At 43.7% G+C, this 21,961-nt stretch overlaps 1 protein-coding gene across 2 annotated transcripts in view; it reads left to right on the forward strand.

Annotated features, from left to right (window-relative positions):
- Positions 1-21,944, forward strand: part of LOC306795046 (disks large homolog 5-like) — a 27,380-nt gene extending 5,436 nt beyond the window's left edge. The window contains exons 3-33 of one of the 2 annotated variants that reach the window (XM_079293376.1): positions 528-696; positions 1,034-1,171; positions 2,710-2,893; positions 3,990-4,246; positions 4,676-4,988; positions 5,628-5,858; positions 6,507-6,691; positions 6,839-6,964; positions 7,202-7,334; positions 7,424-7,548; positions 7,727-7,902; positions 8,112-8,215; positions 8,726-8,818; positions 8,929-9,873; positions 9,973-10,096; positions 10,218-10,386; positions 10,778-10,899; positions 11,705-11,788; positions 11,884-12,043; positions 12,825-12,987; positions 13,074-13,207; positions 13,647-13,811; positions 14,305-14,488; positions 14,988-15,136; positions 15,430-15,600; positions 15,760-15,956; positions 16,516-16,659; positions 16,843-16,970; positions 17,320-17,429; positions 19,102-19,211; positions 20,508-21,944. In XM_079293376.1, coding sequence (XP_079149502.1) covers positions 528-696; positions 1,034-1,171; positions 2,710-2,893; positions 3,990-4,246; positions 4,676-4,988; positions 5,628-5,858; positions 6,507-6,691; positions 6,839-6,964; positions 7,202-7,334; positions 7,424-7,548; positions 7,727-7,902; positions 8,112-8,215; positions 8,726-8,818; positions 8,929-9,873; positions 9,973-10,096; positions 10,218-10,386; positions 10,778-10,899; positions 11,705-11,788; positions 11,884-12,043; positions 12,825-12,987; positions 13,074-13,207; positions 13,647-13,811; positions 14,305-14,488; positions 14,988-15,136; positions 15,430-15,600; positions 15,760-15,956; positions 16,516-16,659; positions 16,843-16,970; positions 17,320-17,429; positions 19,102-19,211; positions 20,508-20,611 — 5,597 coding nt within the window. In that variant the 3' untranslated portion in view covers positions 20,612-21,944. The remainder of the gene's footprint in view (positions 1-527; positions 697-1,033; positions 1,172-2,709; positions 2,894-3,989; positions 4,247-4,675; positions 4,989-5,627; positions 5,859-6,506; positions 6,692-6,838; positions 6,965-7,201; positions 7,335-7,423; positions 7,549-7,726; positions 7,903-8,111; positions 8,216-8,725; positions 8,819-8,928; positions 9,874-9,972; positions 10,097-10,217; positions 10,387-10,777; positions 10,900-11,704; positions 11,789-11,883; positions 12,044-12,824; positions 12,988-13,073; positions 13,208-13,646; positions 13,812-14,304; positions 14,489-14,987; positions 15,137-15,429; positions 15,601-15,759; positions 15,957-16,515; positions 16,660-16,842; positions 16,971-17,319; positions 17,430-19,101; positions 19,212-20,507) is intronic. The other variant, XM_079293377.1, reaches the window with a different exon arrangement.
- The last annotated feature ends 17 nt before the right edge of the window (positions 21,945-21,961 follow it).

The following is a 21,961-nucleotide window of genomic DNA, read 5'->3' on the forward strand; positions in this document are numbered from 1 at the left end:
TTGTTATATTTAGTCTTTCTCTGAGGGAGAGAGGATTTGACTGGTCAATGCCACCGAAAGGGAAACCGAGCTTTGATTTGTATCAGTGGAGGAATTTCTGTGAAATGTATTTATAAGTCCTGAGGTTAATGAGTACAGCAATGAGGGAGAATTTTGGCTGCAATGATTAAAAATGATAAAGTAAGATAAGGTGTGTGTGTATAGAGTTTTGGTCCAGTAGCTGCAACAAAGAGCTCTTGCTTGTGATTACCGTAGTTAATATTTACACAAAGTAAGTTTAGTCTGAGGCGCTCGAGTCTTGCCTGTAAACTAGTTTTTTTTTGTCCGTGTTTTCAGTAAAAACTCAAAAGAGAAAGAACATGGACTATAGTTTCGTGAAAGCAGTTTGTGTGACGCCGGTTGTGTGTACACTTTAATCTATTCGCTCGATTGCACGTTGAAGAGAAACATATGGAGCTGCACAAAAGCCCCCATCGTTTGAGCTTTACAAATGCCACATGCCACGCGTGACATGCTGACTCACGCAGGTACGCCCGGACAAGCCTCCTCCCCTCCGCCCGCCCACATGGACAGCCACCAGGTCAACGAGAAGATGGAGACGGTTCTGTTCCAGCTCAGACACGTGACCCGTGAGAGGGACGAACTACGCAAACGTCTGGCTCTCTCGTCACCCGGAACCACCTTCGATGACTGCAGGTACTGTTCTGATCTCCTGCACCTCACTGCCTGTTTTCCAAAACAACTTTGACAGGAAAGCGCAGTGATCCTGAGTATACCTGCACTCTGTGAGTAGAGGCATTTTGCCTTGTTCAGCTTTTTGAAAGAAACAAGTTAAGTAAGATCTTACGTGACGCAAAGTTGTTTTAAGATGTGCTCAACTCTGTAAAACAAGAGGGTAGCATGGAATTTTAATGATGCCTCTAGTCCCTTGTGTGCCCATGAGCACAAAGTGTGTATGCTTCTCTCATCCTTCCTTAACAATTGTGATGCATTCAAATAGTTTTGTCTCCCTTCCTCCCGCTCCTTGAAATAGACCAAAAGCAGGTCATGACTACGAGCGTCTGAAGCTGCAGTGCATGAAAGCGATGGCAGACCTGCAATCCCTGCAGAACCAGCACAGCACCACCCTGAAGAGGTGCGAGGAGGCTGTGAAGAAAGTAGACTTCTACCAGTAAGTGGAAAGCCCTACTGCAGGGCCTTTCTGTCAATTTTTCAACAGCCGGAGCATTTGTGCTCTATGCATTCACGCTCAGCCTGCAGGGCTTTAGCTGGTGTTCAGTTCGCCCTCTGACATGTTCGCAACAGATTGCGTTTAACAGATTTGACTTCTGTGAGAGTAATCGGGATGAAGCCTTTAGGAGTTGAGCCATGAAAAAAATCCTCACAGCCCCTCAACAATTTCATTTAATCTTTGCGATTGTTAAAAAAAAAGGACAGTTTTTATTGTCTTCTCAGCAGCGTGAATCCTGAGTCGTCGTTTCAAACCAAAGGTTGAGAGCAGAGACTGAATTACGTCCCCGTAGGCCCTTCTTACCCTTCTTGAAAAGTTCGTGCCAAAGCATTCTCTGTGACCATCATCTGAACCCTGTGTGGCACGGCATCTGTGCCATGAGGATAATGCTACCAACACAGCATTTGTTGACCTGTGAAATAAGCCGGGCCGAGTCGATGTGAAAGGGAGGCTGGTCCACTTGTGTGATTTAATGATGCCATACGGTCTCCAAAGTGTAGGGCGCCAACATCTGGCCCCTAAATGCAAACCAGCAGAGGACAGATTATTGCCATTTTAAGCCGCTCCTTCTGGGCCCTGTTTGCACATCAGAGAGAGTCTGTGTTCATTACTGTCCTTGCCGCCTCTGCACTTATCCATTCACACTGAACACATCATACTAATCTCAATAAGTCCCTTAACACGTACTGTAGGCTGGCATTGGCACTCAGTAATTCTGGAGGATACGATGTCTGTACTGTTACCAGTTAAACGGTGTTTGTACTGTTTATACTAGCATAAAACTAATTGGCATGTCTCTCAAAGTTTGATGTTACGATAATAGTAAATATTGACTATTTTACCTAAATACCTAAGTGAGGTTCTAAATAATGCATAACAACCAGGGTGCATCAGGGAGTAGCTTTAGACTACAAACGGCTCCCTAGAAACCAGAGTGTCTATGGTTGTAGCCTGTGTTTTTTATTTTAATTTTTATTTATCTCATCAGATTTTCAATTAAGGTGAGAAATAAAGCAGGTAATGAGCAGCAGTCATCAAAAGATGCGTAACTTCAGGTCAATATCTTGGCATGAATGTCAGCACAACACCAGAACAAGGGAAAGAGTGTTGCTAAAATGATTAGTTAATTGAAAGGAAATAACCGTAATAACAAGCAATTTGTATCATCATTTGAGTAAGTTATCAAAATTTAAAATGCCACATTTTCTCCAGTTCCAGGTCTTCTAAAGTGCTGTTTTTACATCACCTTGGATGTGACAACCTCATTTTTCTATTTACATTTTTTTTGACATTCTGTAGAGCAAACGATGAATCTAAAACAAAAATCATATTATATGCAAAATAACCATTAGTTTTGTATTTGTTGGTCTGTGTCTCATAAGGCATAAGTCCTATTTTAGTTTGTGCTGTAATGCTGATTTTAAAACGCGGCCGGCAGCGCCCACGGCCTGATGCTACTAGCTGTGGTCTCTCCTCAGTACGCTGCACAGCCGTCTGGTGAGCGAGCAGGCCCAGCTGAAGGAGGAGCTGGAGGTGGTGAGACAGGACAACATCCAGCTGGTGAGGGAGCACAACCACGTGAAGCAGGCCTGCGAGGAGCTGAGGAGGCTGCATGACGACGACCAGAGAGAGGTGGCTGAAATGAGGCTGCTGCACCAGCAGGTACATACGGTCTGCATACACTTCAGTTCTTGCGCACTCATTTCAATCCCCGACTGCCCTTGAGATTCAATCGTTTGGATCTTGACATTTGAGACAGAAATCAATGCATTTCTCTCCCGCTGACCTTTACGTCCAAGACGACATCATTCAGAGAAACGGGGTCAGGCGTACTCGTACTCCCATGTCTCCATCGTTCAAAACGTTCTTTCAAATCAGACAAATTACTTAACTTGCATCTTTTACTGTTTCACCGTCGGACAGCTTGTCTCACTGCAGTCAGAAGGCCAGATCATTAGATATAACCATCGGGGAATGTCTTGCATGGCTCTTTGATAGCACGGATACATGCCTCCTTAACCTCAGAGCTCATGTCATCATTCGGTAAACTAATGTTCAGCGTCAGTCGAAGTATCTCGGTGATGTCAGTCCAAAGTCAACCTTTTTATTGTGTAATGTTTGGATGCCAGTGACGTAAAAGCAATCTGGACGTGTATGTGTAGGACTTAGATTAGAGGTAGGCCTGGTCTGGACCAAATGATGCGGTGTTGCTTTTAAGTTTGAGAGCAAAACAAGGGATGCAAACATGATATCACATTGACCTACAGGCTTCTCAGTCATTGAGCAGTCTTCTGACCACTCTTCTGATGAATCAGGCAAAGTCTTGCACTGTAGTGCTGATATGCTTGTGTGTGTGTATACACATGGTTACCGACTTATCTCGCCTAGTTATATAGATTGCTTCCTGTCGCCTAGACAGTTTAGCGCCAGACAGGGAAACATTGGGAGGATGAGTTAACAAAGGTCCCAGACTGAACTTTGGACATTGTCGTTATATTAACCACTATACCACCAGAACGCCCCAGAATGGCTTCCTTGACTGTTACTGTGATCAGCACATGATTGAATAAATGCACACATGATAATAGTTTAACTTATGAATTTACGCTACGATCGAATATCTTCTTCTCTCCTTGGTCTGTCTTAGTGCAGTTGTTTGGTAGCTGGCTTTCAGAACAGACTAAACAAACAGAACCAAACAGGAACATGTCCCATTGTACCCCTCTAATTCAGCACGAATGAATGATGTCATTTCCAGTTGATGCGAGAGGGGTCATCTGATGTCCTCAACAAGCTTTATGACACGACTGTTGACAAGTTGGAGTCCGTGAAGAGTGACTACGAGGCTCTGAGGAAGCGCTACAACGACAAGACGGCCGGTCACAACGCAGACCTCAGTCGCCTGGACCAGGCTGAGGAGGAGAACCACCAGCTGCAGAAACAGCTGGATATGCTGCTGAAGCAGAGAGATGCTGCCATCCACTATCAGCAGCAGTACTCCTCGTCTATCAGAAGGTAAAGCCGGAAATATCACAGACGCACAACCAGCAGCTCTTGGAGACACACACACACACACACACACACACACACACACACACACACACACACTAAGCAGCTGTAAAAAGTCTAATGATTAACTGCAGTTGCAGCAAACTTTGCTTCAAACTCAACTTGAGCCAAGGTCAGATCTGCACAGTGCTTAAAACATTCCTAATCCAAGGCAGATGAAGTTTTGCCTTTGGGCAGATGCGTTCCCATTTTAACTTTTCATTTATGATGATGAGATTGCAAGCTTGGTCACTTGCTGGTTTTTGCCTGTCTGTGTTGCTAGTAGTTTTGGTTTAACTTTTTATTTTCTTTTTTCAACTCATAAAATGTACAAGTGCAAAGGGTGACTATTTATACAGAGCAGTAAAACCCATTTTCATTCCCGATGTGGTGCAGGTTTGACAACACACAGCAAGAACTGTCCAAAGCCACAGCCCAGAACAAGGAGCTGCAGCGAGAGATGGACCGGCTGCAGTCGGAGGCGACCCGACAGAAGACCCAGCAGCTCAAGGCGGTGAAGGACAGCGAGAAATACAGGGAGGAGCGGGACTCTGTGATCAACGAGTACCGCCTGATCATGAGCGAGCGAGATCAGGTGATCAAAGAGGTGGACAGGCTTCAGACTGGGCTGGAGATGGCAGAGGCGAAGCTGAAGAACACTTCCTCAGAGAGACGGGTGGCCAGCGAAGAGCTAGAGGCTCTCCGACAGGTAACGGCCGACTCAGAGGGTCCGTCGATTTAAATTGGGTTGAATTTGTTGTTGAGTCATATCTGCATAACACATTAATTTCATGATAATTGCGTCAAATTTCCAAGGGTACTTTTCACGCTGTGTGGATATGTACATATTATGGATAATAAAAGAATGACTTGATTGTTGTTAAGCTGGTCACAGCTGCGGTCATCATTCATTTTGGCAACACCCGGCGATTATTTGGGCTAGCCGAATAGCAATCATGTGTCTTCATCGGTATTGAAAGGCTACAGTCCAGTATGAGTCATCAAGCCAATAATGAAAACTCAAAACAAACGCAACACATTTACCTCTTTAAAAAAAGAATAAAACCTCTTTTGTAATCCTCAGGTTTTCACCGAATAGGAAATCTGTTAGTCGCGCCTTTTTTGTTCAGTGAGATAAGATAAGATTTTATTGATCGAGTTCCACAGCTGCACAAGAACCAGGACAAAGAAGTAGGTAAAGATAAGTAAGAGGAACAATCCAAAGTAGAACTACATTAGAAGAAGAAAAAAACACTTCATGTGTCGACGTGACTTCAGAAAGTTTGGCGTTTTTACTCCCTTTTGATCTCTGTCGTCCACGAGTGATATGATTTTGTGCTATTTCAAGGAGCTGGCCTCAGCACTGGTGGACAGGGACCGGGCCATCTGTGAAAAGAACGAGCTGCTGGAGAAATACTGCCTCGAAGTGAAGGACAAGGCCGAGGCCCAGAAAGAGCTGAGCCAGGCCTGCAAGGACGTGGAGACGGTGCGCGAGGAGAGGGACGTGGCCCGCAAGGAGAGGACGGAGGCCATCATCCAGAGGGACCAGCTGCTGCGAGAGTATTACCAGGCCAGACAGGTAGCCAGACAGATGGGAGATTTATCATTACAAATGGAGGGATTGATTAATCCCCCTGACAATAATCCCTTCATCCCATCTCATATAGTCGTTGTAAATGGGTTTTTTTCCCCGCAGCTGGCAGGTTTCCACACATTGATTTTATTGAGAAACTGTGTATCACCCATCGCACTTGGTTGCAGCGTGATCAGATTAATTGCAATGAAAGTCCTGAGATTCCTGCATTAGGAAATTACCAACAATTCCAGTAAAAAGGTTCCGCCTCCTCTTTGAAGCGCACAAGAGAGCTGCACTGCACCAGAAACGGATAATTAAGCCAAACCGTACAATAGAGTCCAATTAATTAATTTAGCTATGGACTTAATGAATGCTCTCACGATACTTGGCAGCCTCCCTGCTGTACAGTTATTTAGAGCGGGAATTTTTTTTAATAGAGTGCAAATGTCGGGATGGAAACATCCTCAAGTGGAGCAAAAAATATCTGTGCTGGGAAAAAGTATGAAGTTTTACAAACCGTAAAATGATCAAATCTACTTTTAAAATGTGTCTACACAGCTCAATATTAGATGTAAAGCATCCTGCCGCTCACATCCTGTGTACAGCCCTACGTCGACTTTCATCACTGTACATGTCCTTCAACTCCTCCAGAAACAAGACTCTGCCACTCTGGACATGGAACGAGCCAGCAAGGAGATCGATATCCTGAGGAAGCAGTACGAGGCCATCTCTCAGGAGCTGAAAGAGGCCGTGCAAGAGGCCGAGGTAGCCAAGTGCCGACGAGACTGGGCTTTTCAGGAGAGGGACAAGATAGTGGCAGAGAGGGAGAGCATACGGTAAGGAATGGGTTTAGAAGATGCCTGTTTGATTTATGAAAAGGTGTCGTGTTGACGTTGCATATTCGTGAAGATTCTAAGACTGTGGCCGTAATAGATTTGTTTACATTTGGTCTGTTGCTGATTTTTGTTGTGTGCATCTGTCAGCACGCTATGTGACAACCTGAGACGAGAGCGGGACAGAGCTGTGAGTGATCTGGCAGATGCTCTGAGGAATCTGGATGACACAAGGAAGCAGAAGAACGACGCTGCACGGGAACTCAAAGAACTAAAGTGAGTCATTCCTCCTCATTTCATGCACTATGTTTAGCTTTAAGCTTTGACTTTTATTGTTCAAGTAACAACTGTTGTCAATTCATGAAGTTTCTACTTGAGTCAGAGTCGGTGCTCCTCTCGTTTTGGGGATCCATCATGATTTCATACCAGATCTTTTGCGGCACCCAGTGGAGGAAGTATGTCACTAAATGACTTCTAAAGGGGACTGTACTCATCATGTTATGTGCCCTGCAGAGAAAAGATGGAGGACCAGTTGGAAAAGGAAGCAAGGTTTCGTCAGCTGATGGTTCACAGTTCACATGATTCAGCCATTGACACAGACTCGATGGAGTGGGAGACGGAAGTTGTAGAATTTGAGAAGCACAGAGTAAGAACCACTGTGAATTTACTGAAACACAAGAAGAGAATATGACAAGATTCACTTTTGTAAACTGTATTATGTGTTGTCATATTCAGGACATGGATTTGAAAGCGCTGGGGTTTGATATCGCTGAAGGGGTAAATGATCCTTATTTACCAGGAGATTGTGGCATATTTGTCAGTAAGGTGGATAAAGGAAGTATAGCTGAAGGACGATTAAGGTAAATGTCTCGCTGCTTTCACACTTCAGTAATTGCAGCAAATTTTATACTTGTATCATTTGAAATTAGACCATAGCGTTGGTTACGATAAGTGTTTATTTAGATAAAATATTGTCTGAAGTAAGGGAATTGTTTTTATGTCCTGACTTTGTTTTGGTGACTATCACTTTCTGTGCAGGGTGAACGATTGGTTGTTGAAAATGAATGACGTGGACCTGACCAATAAGGATAGGAAACAGGTGATCAAAGCGGTGCTGAGCGGCGAGGGAGTGATCAATCTGGTGGTACGCAGAAGGAAGTCACTAGGAGGACGAATCATCACTCCGATCCAGATGAACCTGGCTGGACACAAAGGTCCGCTTCAAGCTCCACTCAACAAATAAACTTTACCATTAAAATGCTGCTGTTAACATACAACATACAACATTAAGTAGTTATTAATGTTTGTTTAATACTACGACTGTCATGGTGAAAGTTTTATTTTTTTCAGCTTTTATGTTTTTTGAAGATGGCTAGAACTGTCTCATAGGATTTATGATTGTTTTCTCCGGCTCACCTCTCAGACAGTGGCATCGGTCTGGAAAGTGGAGTGTTTGTTGCCACTTTGACTCCAGGCAGCCCAGCTGCCAGAGACTGCGCTCTTACTGTTGGGGATCGACTGTTAGCTGTGAGTATGCTGTCAAACAACCTGTCAAGAGACATGACAAGAGATGATGCCCATTTGATGCCATGTGGGCAGAGATGTTTGCCTCTTGTGCCCTCTACTGGCCACAGGCATATTCACTGTATACTAATTCTTTAAAGTTTTCACAATATATTTATCTTCACAGTATTGGTAGTTGGTATACAGGAAACCTATGTATTTTACCGTTTTGTATCAGGAAAGGATACAAGGAGTTTGTCAATTAAACTACAACATTGAATAGCTGTCAGACTTAGAAAAAGCAAAGTGTGTGTTCAACATGTTACTCTTCTCGTCCATCTAACAGCGCACTCAATAATCAAGCAGCTTTACTAGTATTCTGTCATCTTTGAGAATAGTTGGTGAAGGAAACTTGAGTATTTTTACACACATACTTAAGCAAACTTTGTAATTCCCTCAACCATTCTTTGGCCAGCGTAATGATGTATATTATGTTGTAACTACTGATATTTTTTCTGATCTTGTCCTCTACAGATCAATGGCATTGCACTCGATAACAAGTCTCTTTCTGAAAGCGAGTCTCTGCTGAGGAACTGCCGTGATTCTCTCAGCATCTCCCTCATGAAGGTGAAGTCTTCAGACCTACACGCACACGCACTTGTATGCTTTTAATTTATTGTTATTGAAAAATAAAAGTAAAGTGAAATAAGTGTTGCTTTTCATCCCTTCCTCTACAGTTCCTACCACAGAGCTATTCTGGCCAAAGTTTATTTGAAGGTTTGAGAGACTCGGACAAGATCTCTCGGCTCCAGCCCTGTGAGATCCACGCCAGGATCTGCAGGAACTCCAAGCACAACTGCTCCACACAGACAGACATTTGCAGCTGTGACTTGGGCAGCAGAGGGGACGAAGCGTGTAAGGGTACAGGTGACTCTTTGGACAGCAGCAGCAGCAGCAACACTCACTGCCACCACAAGCCTTTTTCCAACAGCTCCCTGCATTCCCGCTCCCTTTCCACCTCCCACAGTCCCTCAGAGCCCCACCCAGACTTCTGCTACAGGAGGCCGGAGCTCCACCATCGCCCCTTCACCTTCACCCCCGTGCTGTCTGACTGCAGCTCTCCCCAGACAGCTTTGGACCGAGTGCAAAGCTCATCGGCGAAGCCCGGTGGCGGCACGTGGCCTAAAGTCCTCACGGAAGCTTCTATTCCCGAGTGTGCCCCGCTCTCAATCTACAAGAAGGTCAAACAGAGGAAGTCCATCTTTGAAGTGAACGCTTTCAGGAGGCCCGAAACGTCTCTTTCTCAGTTGCCCAAGCACTCTCCTCCGAGCTCAATATCTGAACCCACTCAGACCCCTCCCACCCCGCCAGCCAGGAGCGACTCGTTCAGGTTCAAACATCGCCAGCAGAACAGCTCGGCATCCGACTCCACAATTACCACCAGCACTCCACCAACCACCCCGGCTCAGGCTACAAGCCCACAGGACCGTGGCGAGACGGGGGACCAGGTCTATTACGCCAACGCTCCTCCAGGAGAGACCAATAGTAGCCCCACGCAACCTGCTGTGGAGGAGGGGCGTCGACACAGAGCGGAGGAGCGGCAGAAGAGGAGGTACCGGCCAAAATCGGCACCTGCACTGCGGCGAAATGTTACTCCATTATACATCCCTGCCCCCATGCAGGTAATTAAGATACGGTCCTTATCTGATCTGGCATTCTTGTTAATGTGTGTGGATTTCTATATTTTATAGATTAATTGATGAATGTTTTGCTTCTTGCAGGTACAGAGTTTCTCCAACGACGAGCACTCCCCAGAGCCGATGGACTTGTTACGCTTCTCACCCATGCGGTCCAATCGGTACAGCATGCCCTTTGTACCTCCCAGTTACGGCAGCGTCACGTCGCGTAAGTCATTTGAACAACTTCGCCCGTTTTGCTTTTCGTAGGACGGTAATGTAATGTGACCATACCTTGTTTCTTCTCATCACACGGCCGACATGGTGACGCTTAGTCTGATCTTTGTCAGATCCTGTTCTACGTGTTCCTCCAGAACCAGCACAGCGAGGTTTATCCCCGTGTCCTGCAGTGACTGCTGTGATGAGGAACCCAGTGTACACAGCCTGGAGCCACGAGATCCAGACCAACAACTGTCCTCCGGCTCCCAGCTCAGGCGTCCACACACATTCACACGCAAGGTGTTAACATCGGCCCGTTTTTTTTATTTTCCACACTTTGTCACAGCAGACATTTTGACTTGTAATAGAAGATATTGTGACATGCCACAATGTTATTAGTAACGCCTGGGTTTGTCCTACTGTGTTCTTTATTATAAATGAATGTCTTTGGACTGCTGGTTGGAAAAAAACAGGACATTTGAGGACTTGGGCTCTGGGAATGTGTAACAAATTATTTTTTCTTCACATTCGGCATTGTTTTAGTAATTCCTCTAGTACGCTTTTATTGTACCAAACTACAGTGTTTCCACTGACCCAGATCTCTTAAACAGGCATGTAGCAAATTACATCTTGCTCTGAGTTGACTGACTGACTGTGGGAGGACTTACTGAGGCCCTTTTCTCCACTTTAGCCCCCAGCATCAAGGTTGCCTCAGCCTGGACCTCAGCCACAAGCGCACTGGAGACTTGACTGAGACGAGATGCAGCCAACCACCACACAGCACCAACTCCCTGCCCTCCGGTGCCAGACTGGGTATGAATGCAGTCGTCGTTTTAGGCAAATCATTACTTGTCTAATACGTCCTGTAAATAAACTGTTCTATATTTGCATGTTTAATGGTCGGTACACTCAAATTACACATTTTCTCTTACCTTTAGTGAGCCATGCAGTTAGTTTGGGTTTGATTACTTGTGTTTCGAGATCAGCGGCAACATCCCGTTTACTCTGGATGATCCACAGACAAACGTGTGAACAGTTTTATTTGGGATGATGTCCGTTTTAGAAAGTAGTAAGTAACCAGGATATTGTTTCCAGCACACACCTCTACTGCCCCTCCATTGTAGTGGGATGGTGGCAGAAATCAGATTCCCATTGTGTATAGGAGAGGCACGCTGACCCCTTGTCCGGGTCGTTAAGCTGCCTTCAAAATGCATAAATACACATTAATTGTGAGTCCAAAACGTTTTAGGAGTGCAGTGCTGAATCGGTGGAGACTATCCTCACTAAAGAAATGACTCTGAAAAAGGATGGCACGATTGCGGTACATCACACAGGAAAAGGCCCTTGCGTGTTAAGACGTCATCTAGCAACTAAACTGACTGAGCTGTCTGACTCAGCTCAGGAGAGACTATGACTGATCGGCCACATCATACATTATCATTGTAGTCGTCCATCAGAGCAGTCTATTGCAGTGACGGGGGAAGAAACGCTTGCAACCTTCACTAAGCAATATCCTGAGGGAAACCTTGCAATCTGAATGACTTGAAACACATAAACGAGTGAAACATTGTTTTTCCGTGAACCTTTTAATGACTTTCTCTCTGTTTGCGGTGTTTAGGCTCCTGCAGTACTTTACAGTTTAAGGCAGAACGCATTAAGATCCCTCCAACTCGTTTTCTGCACTCCACTGGATCTGACAAAGGTACGACGGAGTTTTGCAGCTGCATCGTCTGATAACGAGCATCACAGCAGTACGCGTCAAGTCTGCAATCATATCTTCCTCCTCTGCCACTCCAGGCTCCCTCTCGCATTCGGAGTGCAGCAGCCCGACACCTCCAACGTCCCCCGTCAACTTGGAGACGTCTTCTTTCACTAGCAGCCAATCGCAGAGCTCCATTTCCACCCAGCCCAGGATATCAGTCAGCCCTGCTCCCGTTGGTGACAGGCGGAAGGATGGGTAGGCCAGCCTCTTGGTCAGGGCTGCATTATTCAGCAGAACATTACCTGTTTTCCACCATTTATCTGTACTTCTGTCTGCCTCATTGTAATGAAGTGCTTGTGAAGCAGTAAACAACGCTGTGAGCCTCCATCCTCGTATCATTCGAACACCGACTCCCCATCTATCATTTCATCCTCATCTCTTTCCTCTCTGCTGCTGTTCATTACAACCTGACATGTTTCCCCCTTCTTTGTGTGATTGCTTTCTTTCCTTCTCAGATTTGTCTCTTATGTCACTTCTTCTGTCAGACTTCCACTGGCAGTTAAGCCCAAGTTCTTCTCTTTAAGAAGTTTGAGGTTTGTCCTGTGCTGCTTGTAGCTCATAGAGTGCACTACCTGCAAGGCTGTGAGAGCACGGATATGAAGACCTACACACTGCAGATATATAATATAGCATTAGTTATGATATGTATGCCTTTTTAAGTCAATTTTTCCTTTTCTTATTTATTCAGAATGCTGTTGTATGACTGCATGACTTTGTTTTCTGAAATGCACTTGGCATGTCCCACATAGCTCCCATTTCTTATTAACTGAATGCTAGCAATGTACCTTTTTTTTAATGGAGTCTTCAGAAGCAAAACAGTGCAGCGTTAAGTTGCTTAGAAATCATTTTTAGTTGGAAATATATTAAGTTCATATCATTCAGAGTTGCATGTTGCGGCCTCCCTGCTGTCTTCATCGTTTCCCACAGATGTCGGTTGAAAAACGTAATCCTCCTCTTTTTGTTTTTCTCCCTGAAGGCCCTACTTGGAGGAGCCACGCAATGTGACAGTACAGAAAGGAGCAGAACCGCTGGGGATCTCCATTGTGAGTGGAGAGAACGGGGGAGTATTTGTGTCCAAAGTGACAGCAGGCAGCATCGCACACCAAGCTTGTTTAGAGTACGGAGACCAACTCCTCGAGGTACAGCAGCTACCGCACTTCCACTAGATATCTAGCTGTGGTTTACCGTTTTCTCTCTGTGTCTGATGAGTCGCCTCTGTTTCCAGTTTAATGGAATCAACCTTCGCAATGCCAACGAGCAGCAGGCGCGGCTGGTGATCGGGCAGCAATGTGACACGGTCACCATTTTGGCTCAGTATAATCCTCACATGTTTCAGCTGGGCAACCACTCTCGTTCGGGGTAAGAAGGCGAGGAGGAAAGAACACCACAATCACTTACACAGATCCAGTGCATGGTTTTTAAGGTCATCAAATGAACCGTTCCAGCAAAAACGAAGCCTGTCAGTACAGTGAAAGTTGTTCCAGTATATTGTGAGAACATGAATGGAATAGTTATGCTACTTTACAACCATTATTAACACACTGTTCACAGCAAACAACATATTATGAGTCACTTCCGAACAGACAACACAATGAAGCGGCAATATAACAAATCAAATGAGATCAAGCAACCACTGTAACGCAGCGAGTTTATATTCAAAACAATGCAGTTAACAATATATGCCACAATGTAACGACTGTCTATTTTGACATTGACTTAACACAATGAATATCTTTTTATTCATTTGAAGTAATTTCGTGTCGAGTGGAAAAGATTTTGACTCCGCTTCTGTTCTTAGTTCTCGTATGGAGTCGATCAGCAGCCAGCCAACGAACCGCGACAGCGGAGCCACCACCCCGGACACCCACTGCACCGCAGACACTCTGAGTGAGCAGGACGAGGGCACCATTACGCCGCCGTCCAAACAGACGACTCCGGCCACCAGCCCTCACAGCTCCTTCAGGTAGGACTGGAAACTATTTCTGCTACCGCAGATGCAGCTATTTTCATATTCGCTACACATTCCACTTGCGAAGGTTTTATGCCTCGGCTCCGGAGACCGACGTGGCCGCCTGTACATCGGTACGCCCGTCCCATTGATGTGAAGCCATATCTCAGGAACACCTTGAGTGAATTTCATCACATTTGGAAATTGGGAAAGTACAATGTCGCTCAATTTGGACCATGACTCAAAAATTCATATGCTAGTTTTGACAATTTCACACTAATGTTTAACAGCTAAAAATGATTATGTGATGATATTTTGAATTGCAAGTTGACTGCTCGGCAGACTCAAACAACCAGGAGGCGGTAATCCTGTTTGTCTTATGATGGGTGAAAATTTAATATTGCAGTAGCAAAGAAATATTGGCTTTAAAGCTATTCGTAGGCGTTTTGGAGGTGGTATAGTGAAGGGACAGACGCATTCAAAGCTTGACTGTAAGGTTTTTCTTCAGGCTCCCTGGTTCCAGTACACGCCGGGCTGCAGAGCCTCGGCTGGTGAGGCTGAAGAGGATCCAGGTGGAGCTGGGAGTTCAGGTCTGTGGAGGAAACCTTTACGGCATCTTTGTGGAGAGTTTGGATGATGACAGTCCTGCTAAGAGTCCTGACGGCCTGCTGCCTGGAGACTTGATATTGGAGGTACGTGCAAAAAATCATTTTAATCAACCAAGAATGTCATGTGCACAATATAAATTACTTGGACATTATTAGAAACAATGAGGGAATAACAACCTCTGCATGCCTTGGTCTAGGAGTTCTGTGATGGCTACCAATGTCACATCTCTATCAATTTGAAGCCACACAGTATTTAGTCTCGCCGAATGAGCAATCCACCTCGTTGCTCGTTAGTTTGAGCTACCACCAAGCCAATCACGACAGTTGTCGTTCCAATTTGCATCTCGTAGTTTCTACCACAGCACCCAATGCGATGTTGGATGTGATGGCACCTGATTCACTGTTACTCAACAAAATAATCTATGGTTATACAAACAAACACTTTTAGCGGATTCACTGCAACTCTATAAATGTCTTTTTTCGTGCATTGTTTGGCTTGCTTTTATTGAAAATGATGAGTCACTCTGTTTGCAGCCAAGCTCGGTGTCCTTTTGTCAACTACGTAATTGATGTTTTCAAACAGTACAACGGTATCTCCATGAAGAACAAAACTAAAGAAGAGGGTTACCTGGAAATGTTGAAACCAGCTGAAACGATCACGTTTAAGGTCCAGAACTGCGTGGACAACCTGTCTGCAATCAAAGAGTCCCCCGGAGACGGATTCTTCATCAGGTACTTCAACAGCTCTTTGGATTTGTTTGATGAATAGTGAGAGTATTAGAGTGTTGCTCATCGTAACCTCTAACATGTTCTTTGGCCTTGCATAACAACCATAAATCATTTCTCATACCACGTTTTAAAGATTTGTGCTTTGGGTCGAGACCTAATCTACGAAAGGGCTGAATCTTCAGCGCAGAAGCTTTGGAAAAAGCTTTTTTTATGTTCATAATCTTCTGTGAATTTGTCTCTTGAAGTCAGGTCAGAGGAATGTATTCGTCATTGCTTCGCTGTTGATCTCTTGTCAGAGCACTTTATGAGCGGGTGGCAGAGGTAGAGCAGGAACTGAGCTTTAAGAAAGATGACATCCTCTACGTTGAAGATACACTACCAAATGGCAATTTTGGCTACTGGATGGCCTGGCAACTCGACGAGAATGCACAGAGGTTGGAAAAGGGGCAGATTCCAAGTAAATACATGTAAGTCCAGTCTGAAGTTTCCTTTTACAAACTAGAGTTCATGTAATTACTGCTGTCAAGGATGTCCTTTTGACTTCTCGAGGCCTTTGCATTTGAATGATCACGTCCACATTCATCAAGGGTAGGTCACAGTTGACTGTGCTGATATGTCTCCATAAGGATGGACCAGGAGTTCTACAGAAGACACGGCACGGCCGATATGAAAGACGACAACGGCACCAGCAAGACTCTGTCGGCCGCTGCGCGGAGATCCTTCTTCCGCCGCCGGCTGAAGCACAAACGCAGCGGATCAAAGGACGGGAAGGATCTGCTGACTCTGGACGGCATAAGCATCGATTCTTTACCCATTACAGAAGGTGAGAAATCATCTGCTGAAGCAGCTTCATGAGAGAGGCACAAGTTTCCCAAATTTAAAGTACTCATTGTAGAGAAGCGACAAACTTGGTACATCTCCAGTTTATGGCGTTCAGAATAAGGTGAATAAGTTAGGACTGGAAACTATTTCTGCTACCGCAGATGCAGCTATTTTCATATTCGGTACACATTCCACCTGTGAAAGTTCTATGCCTCTGCTCCGGCGACCGACGTGGCCGCCTGTACATCGGTACGTCCGTCCCGAAAATCTCCAAAACTTGGCAACTCACACCAAAACAATCTAGATTGGTAAATAGCTCTAAATATGTATTTTTGATATATGCACGTTTTTCTAGAATCATGACCAGCTTGAAATATATGGATGGATAATTCAAATGTACTGTGTTATAGTGAGTTAATCTAAAATTATTGGTAGCTTCCAGGTGTTTACATTTGGACAAAACTCTCGCTGGTTCAACATAACCTTTCCCAGAGCACACAAGTTCATAACTGCCGTTATTGATTTTGTAATGAATAGTATTTCTGTATTGAACTGCTCAGACGGAGTCAGCCTGATGTACCAGAGGGTTCAGAGGGTGGAGTGCTCTTTCCCCAGGCCGGTGCTGATCTTGGGTCCATTGCTGGAGGCCAGTAAGGACATGTTGGTGAAGGAGGTTCCTGGCCAGTTCTGTCGCTGTCTGCCTGGTAAGTCTGTTATTGGAGTTTATTTATTCATGAAGAATTTAACATGTCTGTCATTGTCATACTGCAGAGAAAGGTGTGACTAATAGTTAGTTAAAAAATGTAAATAATACAACCAATTTAACAAGTAGAGGGAACTAAATCTGTTTGAATTATAACGTTTTTCAAAATTGATTTAACTTTCAGAGATAATGAAGGCGTCTCAGCAGGCAATAGAGCGCGGAGTGAAGGATTGTGTGTTCATCGACTACAAACGGAGGAGCGGCCATTTTGATGTGACGACTGTAGCTTCAATAAAAGAGATCACAGAGAAGGTAAACTCATCTCGCTGTGTATTAAACTTCACACGAGGACCATCACGGTGACATCCTTTAGTTTTATAGCCGCTAAGTTTGTGCACTACTGTCTTTATAACCTCGGGCTGCAAATATGAGATACGTCCATCTAAATGTATTTAACAACGTACGTGTGCATCACAGTATTCAAATGTAATATTTGTATATAATGCAATATGGCTACCATACTGCCAATAAATCTGAAACCTTTGCGAAGAGTAGTGTTTTTTTATTTTATTTATTTTTTGTTTTTGCAACATTGTGCTTTGAACCACACTCGCCACCTCCCATTTCTCACGCAGTCCTTTGCTGTCATTTTCTCTCGCAGGACTGTCACTGCTTACTTGACATTGCACCTCACGCCATCGAGCGTCTTCACAGCGTTCACATCTACCCGATCGTCATATTCATTCGCTACAAAAATGCCAAGCAGATAAAGTGAGTAATCCCGTGACTTGGAAGATGTTTGTTTCAGTTGCTTTCTTATCTGAAGACGTATCCAGTCTATGTCGAGCGTGCCGTTATGTTTTGGTGCCACTGCTGTTTACCCAGTTTCAAGTTCAGATCCTTCAGTGAGAGCCTGAGTCTTTCATCCAAGGCTTTTGTTTCTGGAGGCTGTTTATGCTGAGAAAATGTGATTTTACACAAATGCATCCCCAATATAATATGAACTATGAATGCACACAAGTCGTCAACAAACACTGTAGTTGCTGTAGCATCTGATTTAAGTAGATCAGATGATTGTGATATTTCATTGATTCATTTTTCATGGGGAGATTAATTCTGCTGAGGCGAACAGTTTGTGGTGACTTTGTAACAAACATCTTATCCGTCTTTCAAAGCAACACCAGTGACACTAATAATATTGCAACAAAAGGAACCAAATAGAATCATATTAACGCATTACCTTTCTGACGAACACTGGGCGTTATTGCTTTGCGCTATCTTGTTTCTCCACAGAAATCTATTTGTTTATAAAGTATAATCTGATGGGACAGTACCGTAAACCTTTAATCTACCTTAAAGTTAGCTTCTCTCATAGTTGTATTACAAATGTATCCCATCAACGCTAATGTGACGTACAGGAGGTAGCTTTACATATTGAACCTATTCTGATGTTTGAGAGGACTCCTTATCTTTGGAGTGAACAGGCGCACACGCATAACTACACAAATAAAGACACACTCGGGTCTGGTAGAAACGGGCTTTCTCGGCCACACACACACCCACAAAACTATGAAGTGGTGCAGCGGGCAAACATGGTGGAGAGACTGATTCCTGCTCAGCTTTTGCTGGCATCAGCTGAGTGCCAGCTGTCCAGGGAGAGCTCTCGGGGCCTGTGGCTCCGCTTTGTGGGGTGGGCGGCTAATACACTCGCTTCCCCCGTCCACAGCAGCACACACACACTCCTCCCACTGCCTGCCTGTGGCAGCGATTGATGGAAGCTCGAGCTTTTTCATGTGTGCTTTTTTTTTTTTTATCCTCTGGGAGGCGACAGCAGACCAATATGTTGACTGCATACTGAGTGCCACAGAGAGATGAGTGGGATTGTAAATTGGTTCAGGGGCTCCCAGTGGATGAAGACTGGGGACTGGGTAGTCACTGGAATTCGTATTAGGATATAAAGTGAACCAGTTGGTGAGACGAGTTTGCAGTAGAGAGATCTCATTTATATCATACTTGCCGTAGGTTAAGTATTTATTACTATTTAATGATCTAAAAGTGAATAACAAGACACATTTTCTTTAATTTATTCACTTACTAAAAATTATGATATACACTGGATCAGTATTTAGATGCATACACCTAAAATTGTATCCATATTACACACAACTAGCACCTCAGCATGCAGTCATGTCTTACAGATGCATTCTGCAGTTGTTGCAGTGCAAATTGTTTGTTTATATTCAACTTGCAAACACACGAGCACAATAAATGTCGATAAATGGAGATTGCATGAGTGATTAGAGCAAACCGCTTCAAAGCGATATATCAAGAACCTATTTAAAGAAATGTATTTCCTGCTTTTGACAAACTGCGACTCCTTCCACAGCTTGGTATTGCGGCGTGTTTCAAGAATGTTGACGGGTGCTGATGTTTGTCTCTTCAGAGAGCAGAAGGACCCTTTGTACCTGCGGGATAAACTCTCTCAGAAACATTCCAAGGAGCAGTATGAGGCGGCACAGAAAATAGAGCAGGAGTACAGCCGCTTCTTCACAGGTTGGTGGAAATCATATCTCTGATGTACTGCAGAGAGCATAGCTGCAGGAAATACAGTAATAACATCAACGTTTTGAGCTTGTAGAGACTAAACGAGGTACTAAATGTGTATATGATGAGTCATTTGATTGTAATTGCAGGGCTGAACACCAGTGTGTAGATGCAAGCTTATCTTTTTTTTAACCCGCATGTCACGGCAGACTGATCTTTAATTTTAATTTCAGCACTTTCAATAAAAATAGAATACATCTCCATCATATAGAAATTAAATCTCAGCAGCTGATCTCTCAAAACCAAACTACAAATAATAACCATATCTAAGAGCAGTTCAGGTAAGTGGTATTTGGGTGAACTGGCCCTTTAAGGCAGAGTCTGCTACATAGCAAGGGTGTATTTTACAGGCTAGCTCAGAATAAACAAATCCAGTTACAACAAGCTTTGGTAAAAAGTTTGATGTTTTAATACAGTTTAGTTTAACCAACCACTCTACAACAGCACTGGAGGTCATCTGAGCTTTTTGGAGCACAACATCTCTAGTCTTTTGCAGATCAGACACAAAGTTTTGGTATCTAGAGCAGCAGCCAGTCTGACACGCCCGACTGTCCAGCTGATTAATGACTCTATAAAAGAAGTAGATTTATGGGGAAGAGCTTTGGGAAGGAACACATCCCCTCTAACAAGGCGAGGTGGCTGGCCAACTTCTGCACACAAGAGAACTTGTAATTATCAGCAGTTATAAATCCAAACCGATAGATGCCATGAAGTGTTACTGATCACGTCCCTGTAGTCCAAAAGTCCTGAAATAATTTGGCTCTATAGTCCTGTTTGTCAAAGTACTGAAAAATATGTTTTTTCTTAAAATGTCCTTTTTTTTTTTTTTTTAAAGAAAATTTAAATGTGTATTTGAAAAACAGGTTTCATAAAGCTGGAGGGGGAGAGCTGAGCTTACAGCTTACCAGACCTTTGTAGCTGCTGGAGACTAGCAGCTCCAGGCTACATTATCTGCTTCAAGCATTACACATGCAAAAGAACTGTTGTGGGTTGAGTTGCATTGTGGGTAATGTAGGCACCAGGTTTCGCAAGGAAGAAGACTGCATGAAATATAAAAGTTGATATCCATTTTCTTTATATTAACTGTCCATGATGTGCTGTGCAATGCTAAATCTGTGGAGTACTTTTTAAATCCAGAAAAAAAAATTTGAAGACTGATGAATTGATAATGGAAAGAATCTCTAGTTTCAGCCAAATGCTTTAACACTTGTGTAAATATTTCTCCCCACCCTCACTGTGTTGCAGGCGTTGTCCAAGGAGGCAGCGTCGCCTTCATTTGCACTCAGATCATGACCATCGTGGAGCAGGAACAGAGTAAAGTCCTGTGGATTCCAGACGGAGCGCCGTAGAAATGTCACCTCACATGACTCCAGAAACATTAGAGAAGATGTGATTTTTATTATTACGGGATACACAGTGAATCGGTACAGCTAAAAGACATTATGGTGAACTCCAATGCTTTTTCACATGCAGCATTATCCGCACTGATGACGATGATGATCATGTAATATTCCCACTACAATAGTTTTGTACTGTACTACAGATAGATTTGTTTACACGAGTATTTAATACTTGAATATTTTATTTTCTCTTACATCTAGTAGCACTCCTTTTAGTCCCACTTTGTTCCATGAATATGTCGGACCACAGGAAGTCTGCATCGACGCAAACTGAAGACTTTATTCTTGAAGTGAAGATAAGAGTGGACCACTGTGTTCCCGTCTATATTTATACGTATTGTCCTGCAATGTAATTTATCTAATCAGATGTTGGTTATGAACCTTTTGTTCTACAGATGTAGTTAATAGGAAGGATGATATTTTCCAATTAATGTCCTACTTTCACACTATGCTGCAGTCGTCTGTTCTATTTTTCTCACTGTCTTTTCATTCATCATTTCAGCCCTAAAAATATTATTGTGCCAAGCTCAAAATATTTGCTCATCACCACCCATTGTTGGTTTTATTAACACTACAACGTCCAGTATAAATCACACAGCAGGTATTTTCTTTACACCGGTTTGTCCCAGTTTGTGTGTTCTACGGGTGTTGCCAATAGTGTTCATCTTTGTCAAGTGGATTTTTTAAGAAGGGATGTTTTATTTGTGGTTCATGGTTCGCTGTCAACTAAACACATTTACAAGCACGTCTTGGATTTTCAAGACATAAAGTTGTCAATATTTCATGTTCAAGTTGGATGAAACACTCTAGGTCCTCTCCTAATGAAGGTTAATGTTGCTATAAAAGATTAAAAACGGAGTTGTGGGACGCACGTTGTCTGTGGTTTCCATTGAAATACAGTTTGTTTACACCTCTGGTAATTTGAATCTTCAGCTTTAACAGATATTGTTACCCTTTTGTGCACGATGATTCACAAAGCAGTCAAGAAAAAAAATGCCACAAGTTGGACCTCAACAATCTTCACTTGTTGTCCACCACTTGCTGTAAACCACCACTGTAGGTGAGAGCTGGTAAGATGTCCTGTCATCACTTGTCATTCCCCACGTTATCATGGCCGTCTACTCTAGAGAAATACTCCAATTCACTGAGTTTAATAACTATTCGGTCGATATGGTTACACTGTTTTAAAAAGATTCTATGGTTTTTTTTTATTTTACTGTGAAATCAGAAATGTGTTGGAGATGCTGCTGTCATCAAGCAGCGTAATAAATGACTACTTTGAGGAAGATTCTTTTATTT

This window comes from Melanostigma gelatinosum, assembly GCF_949748355.1.
Source record: "Melanostigma gelatinosum genome assembly, chromosome: 21".
In the NCBI taxonomy this organism is placed as follows: Eukaryota; Metazoa; Chordata; class Actinopteri; order Perciformes; family Zoarcidae; genus Melanostigma; species Melanostigma gelatinosum.